The sequence below is a fragment of the Maniola hyperantus genome, chromosome 23 (genome assembly GCF_902806685.2).
Source record: "Maniola hyperantus chromosome 23, iAphHyp1.2, whole genome shotgun sequence".
Classification (NCBI taxonomy): domain Eukaryota; kingdom Metazoa; phylum Arthropoda; class Insecta; order Lepidoptera; family Nymphalidae; genus Maniola; species Maniola hyperantus.
In genome coordinates this window covers 1,781,463-1,798,298 of record NC_048558.1, presented here as the reverse complement: position 1 = coordinate 1,798,298, position 16,836 = coordinate 1,781,463, and the positions used below count along the sequence as shown (strand labels likewise).

General features: G+C 37.6%; 1 protein-coding gene across 12 annotated transcripts in view; it reads right to left on the bottom strand.

Annotated features, from left to right (window-relative positions):
- The window catches only part of LOC117993172 (serine/threonine-protein kinase Wnk-like), a 63,546-nt gene that overhangs the window by 39,241 nt on the left and 7,469 nt on the right, over positions 1 to 16,836 (bottom strand). For 11 of the 12 annotated variants that reach the window (XM_069506442.1, XM_069506450.1, XM_069506451.1 and 8 more), the window contains exons 4-5: positions 6,709 to 6,825; positions 4,904 to 5,035 (exon numbers count right to left, since the gene is read on the bottom strand). In XM_069506442.1, coding sequence (XP_069362543.1) covers positions 4,904 to 5,035; positions 6,709 to 6,825 — 249 coding nt within the window. Of the gene's footprint in view, positions 1 to 4,903; positions 5,036 to 6,708; positions 6,826 to 9,367; positions 9,476 to 16,836 lie in introns of those variants that run through there. The other variant, XM_069506452.1, reaches the window with a different exon arrangement.

Here is a 16,836-nt window from a genome sequence, read left to right as displayed (position 1 = left end):
ATGCTGAACAATACAATTCAATTATTATTCGACTTGGTTGGTTTTACTTCTGTATTTATCACCTACCCTCTTGTGCTATTTATTTTATACATTGAGATAAAAGTAAACACTAGGTTGTTAGCTTCTAATTATTATAGAAGCTTCAGATGATTAGGATTCTTACTTTGAAATAATACAGCAGATGCTTTGCTTGATTTTTAATTACTTAGTATTTGGCCTTACCTGACAAATAATTGATAAATGATAACTTTCATTAGTAATCATTGGATTTAATTTATCATCACTATTAAAGCCCACTGCCTTAACTTCTCCTCTCTTTATCTAAATCTCACATCAGAAGTGGGATACGATAATTCTTTTCTTGTCGAAATACTAATACTTTTCAAATGCTTTTAGCAATCGTGGATGCGGCTTCTCCTCGAAGCAACAGGCTACTGCCTGTCATCGGCAGCACTTGGTATTGGTGCCCGATGATCACAAAGCGATGGGCAACGCTGTTGTCAACGGCACTTGGTGCTGGTGTGACACCGCTGATCGAAACGTCGCGTCGCTCCAATTGTGAAAGATAAGTGAAGTTTAATTATGTGCTGCTTTAAAGTGATCTTAAAACCACGTTTGTGGTATTGTTTCTATGAAAAAGTTTTTGTGAGGGTAATCATAAAAGATTTTATTTAGTTAGATAAACCACGTGTTGTGGTATAATTTATTTGGATAAGAATAAGTCTAGTTAGAGGTCAGATTGGCCGAACGGTTTTTGATAAAGTATATGTAGATGTGAAATCATTTAGGACGTTATGATATACCGAAACAAAAAAAAAACAAACAAATCAGTACGTTTGCTTTTAAGAAATCGCACCGTACTTACAGCTCAAAACTTGAAGAAATTAACTTATTCTGATTAATTAAACTTAAACATAAACTACATTTATTTATTTTGCTTCTTAAAATAATTCAACTATTTGTCTTTTCTTAAAACAACACAAGAGATTGTCCATTCGAACAATTTTGTCGTTCAACTAATTTCCTTTTCTTAAAACAACGCAAAGCAGATTACCTGCTCAAGTTTTTTTCTGTTTAGTAATGCTATCAGAACATTTTAATTTTATAAATACCTACGTTACGTGTTATCAATTTATTCTTGTTTTGAGTTGGTTTGATGTACATACACTACACTTGTTTATAAGACATAATCAACAAAGAAAACATATTATCTTCTACTCTAATTTCGGTCTGACGTCTATCCTAGTTTTTATGACAGTAACATTGACATTGAATCATTGAATTTTGTTTTGCGAATGGCACAATCTTATTTTTTTTTTGTGTCGGTGCTTTTGTTGCCGTAGTTGATTTAATTTCACGGGCTGCAGTTTTCTATTTTCCTATGTACTTCGGGAACGAAGTACTTATCAAGATGGCCGAATTATAATAAAACATACTAATAATTTATGCTAAATGACAGAAGGAGAACGGAGAGGAAGGAAAGGGAAAAGAAAAAAAAAGAAAAAAAAAAAAGAAAAAAAAAAAAAAAAAAAATTTTAAGGATACAAAATGTTAAGACTTACTATGTGGCAAAATGTTAAGACTCCCAATGGGACAAAATGTTAAGACTCACCATGTGACAAAAAGTTCAATGGTACAAAATGTTACGACTCACTATATTGTGACAAAATGTTAAGACTCCCAATGGGACAAAATGTTAAGACTCACCATGTGACAAAAAGTTCAATGGGACAAAATGTTACGACTCACTATATTGTGACAAAATGTTAAGACTCCCAATGGGACAAAATGTTAAGACTCACTATGTGACAAAATGTTAAGACTCCCAATGGGACAAAATGTTAAGACTCACTATGTGACAAATGTTAAGACTCCCAATGGGACAAAATGTTAAGACTCCCAATGGGACAAAAAAAAAAAAAAAAAACCAAACTTGAGAGATTTCCGAAAGGAACGAACTAAGAGATTTCCGAAAGGAACACATATCGAGATTCCCGAATGGGACGAGCTTGAGATTTCCGAATGGAACAAAATATCGAGATTCCCGAATGGGACGAGCTTGAGATTTCCGAATGGAACAAAATATCGAGATTCCCGAATGGGACGAGCTTGAGATTTCCGAATGGAACAAAATATCGAGATTCCCGAATGGGACGAGCTTGAGATTTCCGAATGGAACAAAATATCGAGATTCCCGAATGGGACGAGCTTGAGATTTCCGAATGGAACAAATATTGATAATAATAAAGGTAAATAAATTAAAAATAAAATAAATAAATATGGTAAATGTAATAATAAATACATACCTATTATAGTAAATTTATAATGGTAATATGAATAATAATAATAAATAATTTGAGATGTCCGAATGAGACAAACGTTGAGATTCCCAAACGGGACAAGAGTTTTTAATCCTAAAAGGGACAAATGTTATTATTGCCGAATGGTATTAAAAAAAAAAAAACAAAACATAAGGATTTTTTTTCCTTTCTCTCCGTATTTCCCTATGTACTTCGGGAGCGAAGTACTTGTCAGTATGGCCGTGTTATATTACGATAAAATTGGATACATAATTATTATGCTAAAATTCATCTAATCATAAACTTGGGAGTCTGAAGTAAATGTTTGTTGTGATGTTTAAAACAGAATCGTTATTCCGTTTCCGGATACAATGTCAATGTTCCTAGTTTCTTACTGTCGTCATACAATACAATAGTGTAAAACTATTATTGTTTATTCTTGTTTAATTTGGTATCTAGGAATATGAAAATATGAAAAATAATATTATATAAATTATCAATACATGTCACTAATTATTCATTGTAAATTAAATATTGTCAATATACTAAGAGTGACATTATATTAAGCTATTGTCAACATACAGTTGGCAATAGCTATTATGTGAAATAATAATGTTGTGTAAACTGACAATTTAAGTCGCTTATTATTATTGTAAATTATTAATACGTAGACCATCAATGTCACTGATTTTATTATTGTAAATTGGGTGTGTCAACATACCTTTTGTCAACAAACCTAAAATAAATAATGATTAATATTAAGATCATGTGATAGTCGATATCCGCCTTGTTTGCGATGGCAGTGTTATAAAAGTACCCTACCTCGACAGAGAGGGGACAGTCTTGTATCGACAGCCCAGAGCAAACACAGCGGACCTTACCGAAGTTAAGTATTCTTATATTGTATTATAATGTAATGTAATCATTTGCCTTTTGTAGGTTACCTGTTGTAACTGTGTACCAAATATGTACCTACTACTTTACTCAACGTTCTAATGTTTTAAAAGATGTGTGTTATGGAGTTTCTTTGCCCTTTCTTCTCCATGACTAAACACCTTAGCGAAATGGGTGGTAGATTCATTTTAATATAAATAGATCAATGCTGAACAATACAATTCAATTATTATTCGACTTGGTTGGTTTTACTTCTGTATTTATCACCTACCCTCTTGTGCTATTTATTTTATACATTGAGATAAAAGTAAACACTAGGTTGTTAGCTTCTAATTATTATAGAAGCTTCAGATGATTAGGATTCTTACTTTGAAATAATACAGCAGATGCTTTGCTTGATTTTTAATTACTTAGTATTTGGCCTTACCTGACAAATAATTGATAAATGATAACTTTCATTAGTAATCATTGGATTTAATTTATCATCACTATTAAAGCCCACTGCCTTAACTTCTCCTCTCTTTATCTAAATCTCACACGCGCGTTTCGGTGTATGGGTTTGTGTATGTGTGTGCGTTTGTGTGTGTATGTGTGTGTGTGTGTGTGTGTACACTACGTGTGTACACGAAAATATATACACGACATAAGGGCAACCATAACAAATAGTTGGTAACTGTTTCCAATTCCCAAATTGTCTTCCGACATGGGTCTCCTCCATCCCCTTCCAAAGTATTCTCTCCTTTCTTTTATTTATTTACTGGCTTGGTTCCAGCGCAATAGCAATTTGCGGGACTTATACATACTTTTTTAACGTAGGTACTTGTCTGAAGTGCAAAACGACGGAATGTCACAAATACAATTATTTGTAATCGTTTTACGGTACTTGAAGATTCAAGTCTTCTAAGATTTCGTCAATATTATGATATTTTTTGCTGATTGTTTTATAGAGACTTTGATTTGGCGTAATGATCTTCACAGGGTCAATGGGCGACTGTGCCAGTGCAAAGATTTGCTTGGACATTTGGGTTAAGGCTGTTTTAAGGCTGTTAGGTATTTATGGTGTAAGAAACTGAAGGCACTTTTGTTACGGGAGCTTTTCTAAGTTTTCCCTGAGATTTTCATCAGGAAAAGTGTTAAAATTAAACACGTATAGCCGATTATATAATATAATATCTCTCACCCGGCTATACTGACGTGTTTAGCCTACGTTAGCCCGACTAGTTTCGAACCCATCCGGGGTCCTTTTTCAAGGGAGCCAGTTCACAGCTGCCTGCACTGCCCGTTGTCTCACTCATCCGAAAATCACTCACGATAGTTTAAACGCTAAAACGTATAGCCGATATTGAGGCTTGTTTAATAATACCATCATAACAATCATGGGACGACATGCAAGTCGCCAGAGCGCCTAGACGCTGACCACGCATTTTCGCATTCTTGGAACGGTTTTTATCTATGTAGAGTACACTTACTGCCACACTCAGAGTCGCTTAATCGTTACTTAAGGCATTAATTAGTATGGATAAGGAATAACGATCCTTAAGTAACGATAAAGCGTGCGTGTGAGTGCGGCTGTATGTAAACCATGATAATAACAAGCAACGTTCCTGGGTTTCTAGGATTTCCTGTGCTATGGGAAGCGAGTGTTGAAAACTAAAGTATAGATGAAATGGATGGTGGGATGGTGGGATGGTGGGGTGGAGGATACTCACAACGCTGGTGGTGAGCGAGTTGAGCATGTCGAAGGTGTTGCTTTGCTGAGTGTGTATGATGGCCAGCGCGTTGTAGGGCCGCGGGCCCAGCACCGGCGTCTTTATCACACCCACCTCTCCGCCGACCACCACCTGGCAAAATAACCATTCTTGTAGTATAGTAGGCACAGATGGCAGCTCACGGACAAAATGGCATCGCTCAAGTAGCCAGGTTTGCACACATATACACATCTATGTTATGACATGTTAAAATCATTAATCTAAATATATAAAAGGAAAAGGTGACTGACTGACTGACTGACTGACTGATCTATCAACGCACAGCTCAAACTACTGGACAGATCGGGCTGAAATTTGGCATGCAGATAGCTATTATGACGTAGGCGTCCGCCAAGAAAGGATTTTGGAAAATTCAACCCCTAAGGGAGTGAAATAGGGGTTTGAAATTTGTGTAGTCCACGCGGACAAAGTCGCGAGCATAAGCTAGTCTAAATATATAAAAGGAAAAGGTGACTGACTGACTGACTGATCTATCAACGCACCGCTCAAACTACTGGACGGATGGGGCTGAAGTTTAGCATGCAGATAGCTATTATGACGTAGGCAACCGCTAAGAAAGGATTTTTGAAAATTCAATCCCTAAAGGGGTGAAGTAGGGGTTTGAAATTTGTGTAGTCCACGCGGACGAAGTTGCGAGCATAGTGTAGAAAAAAGTTTCACAATATCAACACTTCAGTTTAATATAAACCTTAACATTGGAACATAACGTTTAATAAAGATTACAAAATATTTATATTTAATACCTCTTGTCATCGACAGTAAATTTAAAAACATTCGAAAAAGATTTTTTTTTAAATGAGAACAAAAATATTTATACTAAAATAAAACGTAACACCTAAGCAATAAGTCTAAAAACTTGACTTAGACATTGTCTCAATTCTTTGAACAGCATTTGAGGCACTTATTTGTAATCTTGTAGATACTCAAATCGCTGAAAATAAAACATTACAAACACCGATATACATAGAAAAGCCGATCAATTGCGAGTCGGACTCGCACATGAAGGATTCCGTACCATGCCTAAGAGTTCTCTAGAATAATTTTCAAAGGTGTCTGAAGTCTGCAAAACCTCACTTGGTCAGCATGGTGAACTGTAACCAAACCGTTTTCTAGGTTCGAGGTTCGAAGAGAGCCGTGCTCAGTAGTGAATCAGCGATGGGTTGATCATGATGATGGTGAAATTTCGATGTGTAATCTAACTACTCTACTGTAATCTACTATAAGTCCCGCAAATTGGTAATGCGCGTGGCCGCCATTTTTGTGACGTCAGCACTAGACTGAAGTTTCGAGCTGATGGTACATTTTTAGTTCGGCTGACGTTAAAATGACGTCATTTCGATGTTAATGAGACATGGTTCCAGCGCAAAAGCAATTTGCGGGACTTATATAACTGTACTACAGCTCTTTTTATATACCTACTTAATCATTTTTTTGCACCTACTTTTAACATTTTATTGGCAATAAACTGAGGAAGTAAAGTAAACCACGGCTCTGATAAGTGTATAAAACGATAACATCTAGGTTTATTAACTTTCAGGGTACGCTCGTATAATATAACCAGTACCCTTATTATAAACTAGCTGATAATATTCTGATAATGATATTCGTCTGCGTGGAATAAGATTTTTAAACATTTATAATAAGGTTACTGTAATGCGAAAGTGTATTTGTTTATTGGTATGTTAGTTTATTGGTTTGTCCTTCAATCACGTCGCAACGGTGCAACGAATTGACGGATAATATACCTTGAATGTCTTTTCCTTGCCATGCACAGTTTTCTCCTTGGCCGGCAGTACGGTGGAGTCGAGGTGGTGCGTCGGCTGCGAGATCTGGTGCCCGTGCCCGTGCAGACCTGATGTCATCTGTAAAGAGAATAAAGCATGAGTACCACAACAAAGCTGATGTCCACGACTTCGTTTACGTAATGACTAACAAGTCAGGCCTAGTCCTAGTCCTAGTCCTAGACCTAGGTCTACTTAATTGTTATTAATTGTTCTTTATCTGTATTATTAATATTTTTCTGTGTTCCTTATATAATTTATGTCAGCCCTCAGCAACTTAAAGGCAATAAAATGTATGATTTGATTTGATTTGATTTGACTCAGGTTGTTTTGAAATCCCATGGGAACTCTGCTTTACCGGGACAAAATGTAGCTTAATATGTTCTAGGATGCAAGTTATCTCTGATCCCATCAAAATCAGTTAGCAGTGGGCCGTGAAAATGAACAGACAGTAAGACAGATAGATGATACTTTCGCATTTATAATATTAGTAAATACTAGATATATGGATCTATGGTACAGTATTGAGCTACATCATCAATCTATCGCCGCCAACTACTAAACACTGGTCTTCCTTCAAAATGAAAAGGAATTTAGGCAACACTCCACCACGCTGGCCAAGTTGGATTGGCAAACTTCACACACCTTTGAGAACATTGTAGAGAACTCTCAGGTTTCTAGAGTTTATCAAAATTGAATTTTCATAAACCGCTGTTTTAAAAATCATGCTACGTAGGGCTAAGGTTTTAAGTTAGTTTTTAATTTTGTCCTGAGTAGCAAACTTTTGTATAAACATGTTTTTATAAATTCCCATGTTTTTGCGATAACTCAAAAACTATTGCAGTTAACAACAGCTTTTTAGAAATAAGAGGGCAGTAGATAGAGCCAATTTCCTATGGTGGTGCGTGCACATGTACGCGCGCATTCTTTATGACGTCATACTGCGCATTTTCCGTCACTCTTTGTGTTGTTCAACCGTACACGAGGACAATATTTAAAGTGCAACTCGGTTAAATTGAGAGCAATTCATTGCAAATATCGAATATCCTGTTTACAACTATTCTTCGGTATTGAATAGTGATGCCTCTCGATAGGCTACTATCAATAGTATATCGATAGACGGTAGACCAACAATAGTACGAAAATCGAAAGGACCATCGATAGTAGCCATACTATGAGATCTATGTCCTGCAGTGGACGTCTATCGGTTGATGATGATGATGATGATGATGATGATGATGATGATGATGATAATAGTAACAATTATATCAATAGCTTATGCCCGCGACTTCGTTCGCGTGGACTACACAAATTTCAAACCCATATTACCCCTTTGGGGTTGAATTTCCTAATCCTTTCTTAACGGATGTCTACGTCATAATAGCTATCTGCATGCCAAACAGATCGATCTATCCAGTTATTTGAGCTGTGCGTTGATAGATCAATCAGTCAGTCAGCTTTCCCATTGTTATATTTAGATATTAAAATGATCATCATCATCAATAGTCTTGCTACATTTTGTACTATCGAAACTATCGAAAGTCCTATCGATATCCAAACTAATTTCAAAGTTCTAGTATCGATGGCGGAAGTATCGATAGTTCGGCACCACTAGTATTCGAGGTCGCGGTGGAGATGATTTCGCTGAGCATTAAATTCTCTCGCGACATACAGGATCTCTCAGGACTAAATTGACAAAACGCTATATTTATCCCAATAGACAGAGAGTTGAGGCATACTAGAGCAGCAATGAGGCTAATTCCGTTGTACACAATCTCTAAGAGTCCCCGCAGACCACAAACTTTTTATCGGCCGATAGTTTGGTCGGTTTCTTAATCAGTATGAAGATGTAATCGTTATAATTTGCGCACTTACATACATCTTCATACTGATTAAGAAACCGACCAAACTATCGGCCGATAAAAAGTTTGCGGTCTGCGGGGACTCTAAGCTAAACTAAAATGGCACGTCTAAATCTATTGCTATCCCTTTCATAATGTTGCTTGCGGAAAAGGATAGCACTAAATTTAGACCTGTTAATTTAGTTTAGTTTAGAGATTGTGTACAAGAGAATCGGCACGAATGTCCCACCAATTTTAAAAAAAAAGCCCAATTGGTCACATCAGTCGTCCCGATTGTCATTGAGTAAATATACAACTTTATCGGCGTCCTTAAAAACTCCTGGGAAATCTTATACTTTGTGATTCAAGCAGCTTTTTATTAAATCCCGTAGGAACTCTTTTATTTTCTTCGGTAAAAATTAACCTAAATCCGTCTCAGGGATGCAAACTGTGGATCTCTGTACCAAACGTCAAAATCGGTTAAGTTTTCTTTTCTCCAAGAAACCCACTGTATTAAACGTTAACAGACAAACAGACACAGTTTTTCGCAGTACAAAATCATCAACTTAAACCTTTGAGATTTTGCATGTGGATTTTCTCTATACTTTCAAAAATTCCACCGTAAGAAGCCGGGGCCGGTCAGCAAGTAAAAATGCAAGAATAGATCTATAATGACTGCATTCATTACATTGTTTTATCATCACTTCCTAATATCAATTAACGAAAATGACTCATCAACAGACCAACAATGAATACATGTAAATAATAAATAGTATACCTACCCAAGAATATTCATCCAATGTTAACTGATCACTAAAACATTTTCAACTGCAGTGCACAGGCTTCCTTATTATTATTACACATTATTTATTTGAAGCACTTAAAACTTGTGTTACTCATTTACACTAATATTTAAAAAAAACATTTGTTATTGTGGTTAATTATGTTGTGCCAATCTATTAACTAAACTAAAAATTTATACTCCTAAATGCTATACATTTCATAGAATTAAGCACACTGTGGCTGATTCTGCTAAATTGACAGGACTAAATTTATATTGCCATCTCTTTCGTGATACTCCCTTTGGAAAAAGATAGCACTAAATTTAGACCTGTCATTTTAGTTGAGAGATTGTTTACAACATCTAACCACACTGTTTATGAAAAAAATATACTTTTCCGCTAAGGCACACATACAAATATTATAAAGAGGCAAAGTTTGTAAGTTTGTTTGTTTGTAATCTCTGGAATTACTGAACCGATTTTAAAAATATTTTCACCAGTAGAAAGCTATATTATTCTTGAATGACATAGGCTATATTTTATTATGGAAAAAATATATATGCCTACGAAAACTGTAATAAACTACCCGTGCGAAGCCGGGGCGAGTAGCTAGTTAAAAATAAACAAGGGGAAAATTCAATCTGAATTAGACCTAATTAGGTCAATTTATAGGTATGGACTGATAGCGTTTTCCGTTCATTCGGGCACTGGCCAGTAATTTCTCAACTTAAAAAAAAAAAACTTTTCAAGTAATATATAAATTAGCAATAGTCATAATTCACATGTACGCAAATTATTCTGATTTCACATTTCTTGTCTCCACAGATACAAAAAAACCCCTAAACCAACTTCACCTTGGTATTTTAGAACACAATCACACAGTATTTAAAAAGTTTTTAAACTTATGTTGTTCCCGCCTAAACTTATCCGCAAAGATAAAAAAATAATATAAAAAAAACAAAGCACGCGAAATAACAATCCTAAATCGAGTAGCGCTTATGTGATACTGGTTCGTACTTCATTCATAACAACCGGTGATAAAGGTATAGAAAACGCTTAGACACACTGAGAAAACGCGTATCATTCATTTAAGCATGCTAAGCAAAATATATGTTATATTTTTTTTTTGAACATGCTTATGGTGACAGTCAAAGTCCGATAAATTGCATGAGAGGCTGTACTTAGCAAAAAATACTAAACACACAATAAAGCTGTCTGAAGACTTAAAACCACGCTGACAAAGTCACTGTCAAATCTATACAATATACTAGACGATGACCGCGACTTTGTCTGTGTGGGTTTAGGTTTTTAAAAATCCCGTGGGATTTCGCCCATTTCAACCCATCGCCGGCCCAGTACTGAGCACGGTAGGGCAATTGTCTAAAACCTGCATCAATCATTATTACAATCTCAATTGTTCTGATTGGCTGAATTTGTGCGATTCTTGTTGCAACAATGCATTGTGGCCAATAGTGAGCGAGCATTAACCAATCAGAGATGATTGCGATCGTGACATTGTAGCTGTCAAACAACCGCGGTAGGGCCCCGGGTCTCATGTCCGAATGACAGGCGTTCAAGGCAACCACACTGGTCAAGTGCAAAGAACTTTGAGAACATTCAAGCAGGTAGATTTCTATGCAACAGACGTCCTCGTAGCTGATCGCGGTGAAACGGTGTTTATTCCACGAGATCCAAGTTGACAATCCCCATAAATGGGGATTTGTGAACTTTTCTTCCACAAATCCCCATTGACACTCTCTAGAGCTCCTAATGGGAATTCGTAAACTTTTTCTACAAATCCCCATTGGTTTAAAAATAAAAATATACAACCCCACACTAGTGTTTCTAATCGATACAAAACGTTCAGTCCTCGAAGAGCCTAATAGTGGAGGTGCACTAGGCTGCCCTTCCACCAAAGATGTAGCGGTGATTGAGGTTAAAGCTAAGCTATAGTCCCGACTTCCCGATTGCCATTTCAATTAAGGTAAGGTAAGGTTCAATCAACGGTATCTTAAGGGATTATTCCACCTTCCTAAATCCTATGTCCTAAGACCTAAATGGTATAGTTACCGACAAACTAGCCAACTTTGCCATTCACTGATACTTTGCCCAAAAGGCAATATAAGCAAATTCACTTCGTGATTTTTTTTTTTGATAAATTAACATTTAAACCAAAATTTGTTGTCAAACTAGCCAACTTTGCCATTCACTGATACTTTGCCCAAAAGGCAATATAAGCAAATTCACTTTGTGAATATTTTTTTTTGATAAATTAACATTTAAACCAAAATTTGTTCGATTTTGATGGCGGGCAAAGTAATTCGGACTTTCAGCCAACATTGCCTACATCGATTTGCTTATAAATTGCTTTTAGAGCAAAGTATCATTGAATGGCAAAGTTGGCTAGTATGACGGTAACTATACCATTTAGGACATAGGATTTAGGAAGGTGGAATAAGCCTATTAGCTCGTGTTCAGCTCCCATCTTCTCGCATGCCTCGCTTTAACGAGCAACTAGTATGTAAAAAAACTCAGCTTCGCTAAACCCCTTTCCACCAAAGCTATGCTATAAAATTCCAGCGGTCCTATCTGTGGGTTTGACTGTTTGACGCCCATCTATATAATAGTTGTGTGTGTGTATACCTTTAAGTGGTCTGTCACGAAGAAAAAGACTATGTATCTATTATATTTAATTTAATCGCTTTTTGTACTTGCTGTTGGTGTAGACCATAGAGCAGAAACAAAGAGGAGTTGGCCTAAGCAACTGTGCACTGTGATTTTCAACTAGGTCCTGACGTCATCACTGTGGGCGGGGCCTTAGTTAGTATGCTGTCTGCGTTCGTCAGGTTCACATATATTGAGACTCGTATTATCGGTGTGTTTTCGCGTTTTTAAGAACAAAAGGATGAAGTGTTGTGTTTTATCGTGTCAAAGTTATTCAGACAGACGTTCTGATGCTATGAATGGTATCACATTCATTTGTAAGTAATTTTATACGTAATTTCTACACTTATTGACATCTAGTGTGAGATAGCTGAACTATGTAGTGACATCAATATATCGATGTTAGGTCGCTAAGCGAGTAGTTTTGCTACTAACCCGCAGATGGAAAATTGAGAAGTGGGCGGCGTTCCACAACCCCTCACCCCGCAAAATGTCACTCGATATTTCATAGGGAAATCTTAATACAACATCTCCTCTTTGTTTCTGCTCTATGGTGTAGACTGTAGGTACTTAAATAGAATTTTAAAAAAAACTGAACTCTGTAGCTTAGTGACGTATCACATCTGTAGATCTGTAGTGGAAAGGCAGCCTTACGGGCGGACGGAGGCTATGACGGTTTCTGATAAGGCGTCAGAGCTATCGCTCGTGATGTCACGGCATTCCTCGCCGCTGACTTAGTAGCGAGTATAATCTTACGTCGTGTCGGCGTAATTAGGATTTATCTATCTATAAATAGACGATAACGTTTTGGGTGGCATTTCGACTTTCGCTTTACACACATTGTGGCTAGTTCTTACCCTCAGTTAGCCTCGATTATTGAATTCATAGGCTCATAGCCTCAATAGCTCAACGCTTAAGGAGCAGAATGAAATAAAAAGTTCGGCGGTTCAAAGTTCAGACCCCCTCCGTTGCACTATTGTGCTGTACTTAGTTGAAGTTTTAGTGATGACACTCTCCAGGTCTTCAACTATACCCATGCAAAAAATCACGTCGAGCTGTTGCTCCGTTGCGACGTGATTGAAGAACAAACCAACAAACTTATAACCAACAACCAAACGCACTTTCACATTTATTATATGGGTATTGATTGGTTAAAGTGTTCACAAGTTTCATGACCCAGTAGTTTGAGGTTTACCTTAATATCAGTCAGTCAGTTTCTCCTTTTACATCGACAGAAATAAAGGAAAATTTATATTAAAAAATATAAGATTCTACCGAGAAACATTAACAAATAAACATGGTTAAAGTATATAACGTTTTTCCTAGAACATGCAGGTCTGAGGCATCGCAGGTAAGCCTATATACCTATCTAATACCTATTGCTCAAGGCATACGTGACCGAAGGCTAAGAAAACGTTTTCCTAAAATAGTATAATCCATACTAATATTATAAATGCGAAAGTGTGTCTGTCTGTCTGCTAGCCTTTCACGGCCCATCCGTTCATTGATTAAGGTACAGAGATAGCTTGGATCCTAAGGGAAGGACATAGGCTACTTTTTATCCCGGAAAATCAAAGAGTTCCTATGAGATTTTTAAAAACCTAAATCTAAGAAATGAATCATTTCTTAATATTGAAAAGTTGGGGTCTGGAGGTGCTGGAATGGCGCACTCCGCAGCCATTCCAGGCGCAGCGTTGGAAGACCCCCACTAGGTGGACGGCCGACATCAGAAGTGTCGCAGGGAGCCGCTGGATTCAGGCAGAGCAAGACCGTGGCGTGTGGAAATGCCTATAAGAGACCTATGTCCAGCAGTGGACGTCTATCGGTTGATATTGTTGTTGATGATAATAATGAAGATAGGTACCTCACTTATTAATAGGGTAAAAATAATTGCTAATGAAATAGTTTATGAACTGTGATGTTATGCGGACTGCAGCTGTATTGCGGTAAAATGTCTGGATTCGGTTCAAAATGATGTAACACCTTCGAGGGGCGAGCTGCTCTGTACCCGTAGTACAAGATTTTACGTCTCACCAAACGAAACCAAATACTTCCGCGTTACAGTAAAATGGACCTAAACAGCTTTGAATTGAAGTCAAATATTCAATGCCACTGATTTTAATTTCGCAATGTTTCCGCTTGGACCGCTGGCTGTAAAAGTGTAGACAAACTTGAGCTTTAAAACAAGGCTTTTAAGATCCAGTTTACTGTAACGCGGAAGTATTTCGACTCTCGAATTTGGTTTGGTTTGGTGAGACGTAAAATCTTGTACTACGGGTACTGACCTAGTATTTTCATTTTCCCCGTATTGGCTATTGAACCTGGCTCGGCGGTTATATAAGTCCCGCAAATTGCTATTGCGCTGGGACCATGTCTCATTAAAACCGAAATGACTTCATTTTGACGTCAGCCGAAATAAAAATATACCATCAGCTCGAAACTTCAGTCTAGTGCTGTCGTCACTAAAATGGCGGCCACGCGCATAGCAATTTGCGGGACTTATACTAGCCTCAAATCATCATGATCAACCCATGACAGGGTCACTACAGAGCACGGGGTCTCTTCTCAGACTGAGAACGATTTTAGCTATTGTCTACTTCGCTGGCCAAGTGAGGATTGGCAGACAACAACAAAAACGCAAAAATGTTTCTACCTACTATATCCGAAACTTTGAAACTATGCAACCGATGTACCCCAAACTGGTTTAGTTAGAAAGGCAATAATGCGAAGATGGTTTTAGACCACTAAAGCAATGGATCATCTTAACCCATCGCCGGGACAATACAAGCACGGTTTTTTCTCAGTATGAAAATTTAGGCCCTAGTCCATCCCGCTCGACAAATGCGGATTAGCGTCGTCTTGTCTAACTCTATATTAAATTAAGAGAATTACGTAACAACACCTTCGAGAGGCGAGCTGCTTTGGCCTTTGACCTAATCACCGAGCTGGATAAACGTCTGTTGATCTAGTTTTTTCATTTTCCCCGTACTGGCTATTAAACCTGGCTCTGCGGTTATCAAATTAGCTCTAACTATCGACGTCTATAAATAACTCTATTTTCAATCATCAACCTTTTTTTTTTCGGAGGAGGAAATCCCTCATGGATTGCATAGAGCATGCCCGACTCCACTGCAGTGGCCTACGGACTAAAAAACCTCCTCTACTCTTCGTCGTCTCCGCTCGCGGCTTCTTGGAATTGCACGAAGCATTACGTACATCATCTCAACACATCGTCGATACAACACACTACTGAGCACGGTTTACCTCTCAGAATGAGAAGGATTTAGGTCATAGTCCACCACGCTGGCCAAGTGCGGATTGGCAGACTTCTCACACCTTTGAACATAATGGAGAAATCTCAGGCATGCAAGTTTCCTCACGACGTTTTCCTTCACCGTTAAAGCAAGTGATATTTTATTGCTTAAAACGCACATAACTCCGAAAAGTTACGCGCGTTGTCGGGATCGAACTCCCGACCTGCGATTAGGAAGCGGAAGTCCTAACCACTAGGCTATCACAGCTTATCAAAAAAAAAAACACTATGATAAAAAAAAAAACATTCATTCATTAGATCAGAGTTTCCTATTGTGGCGTGGTTGAAGGACAAACCTACAAACATAGTTCGCATTTATAGTTAGTAGGTCTATCTGACTAGATGTGCGGTTACTCTTGTTGTCTTGCGGTGGCCGGCCGTTTTATACCGTACTAGCTGATGCCCGCGACTTCGTCCGCGTGGAATCAGGTTTTTAAAAATCCCGTGGGAACTCTTTGGTTTTCCGGGATAAAAAGTAGCCTATGTCACTCTCCAGATCTTTATCTATACCCATGCAAAAAATCACTGTTGCGACGTGATTGAAGGACAAACCAACAAACAAACACACTTTTGCATTTATAATAAGGGTACTACAGGTTTTTAAAAATCCCGTGGGAACTCTTAGATTTTCCGGTATAAAAAGTAGTCTATGTCACTGTCCAGGTCTTTATCTATACCCACGCAATAAATCACGTGAATCCGTTGCACCGTTGCGACGTGATTGAAGGACAAACCAACAATCCAACAAACAAACACACTTTCGCATTTATAATAAGGGTACTGATAGTAAATAGGTAGTTAGTTATACCGCTACGTAGTATACAACAAAGTTGTCTGTCACTCTGTAAACTTAGATCTTTTAAACTACGCATCTGATTTACTGCGGTTTTCATCAGTAGGTAGATAGAGTAACTCAAGAGGAAATTTTATAGTAGTTTTATATCGTTTTGTGTTAATTTGTTGAAATCCCCTACCCTTATTATAAATGCGAAAGTGTGTTTGTTTGTTGGTTTGCCATTCAATCACGTCGCAACGGTGCAACAGATTGACGTGATTTCTTGCATGGGTATAGATAAAGACCTGGAGAGTAACATAGGCTACCTCTTATCCCGGAAAATCAAAGAGTTCCCATGGGATTTTTGAAAAACCTGATTCCACGCGGACGAAGTCACGGGCATCAGCTAGTTGTGGTATATACGGAGTGTGGCGCCGCATGGAGTGTGACGTCACATCCCGAGAGGCGCATTGTTGTTTCATAAATGAAATTGAATTAGATCCAATCCCCAGACGATTTGTAGCGAATGAAGTCTCGTTGGTCAAGACTGATCTATATGAATATAATAATGGTACTGATTGTGAGCACAACTAAATTTTAGAGCATTCGCATCCTCTTCTTACTCATATAATATGAAAAGGACAGACATAGTTTGACAGTATGGCCAATTCTGTTGTATACAATCTCTTAAACTAAACTAAAATGATACGTCTAAAT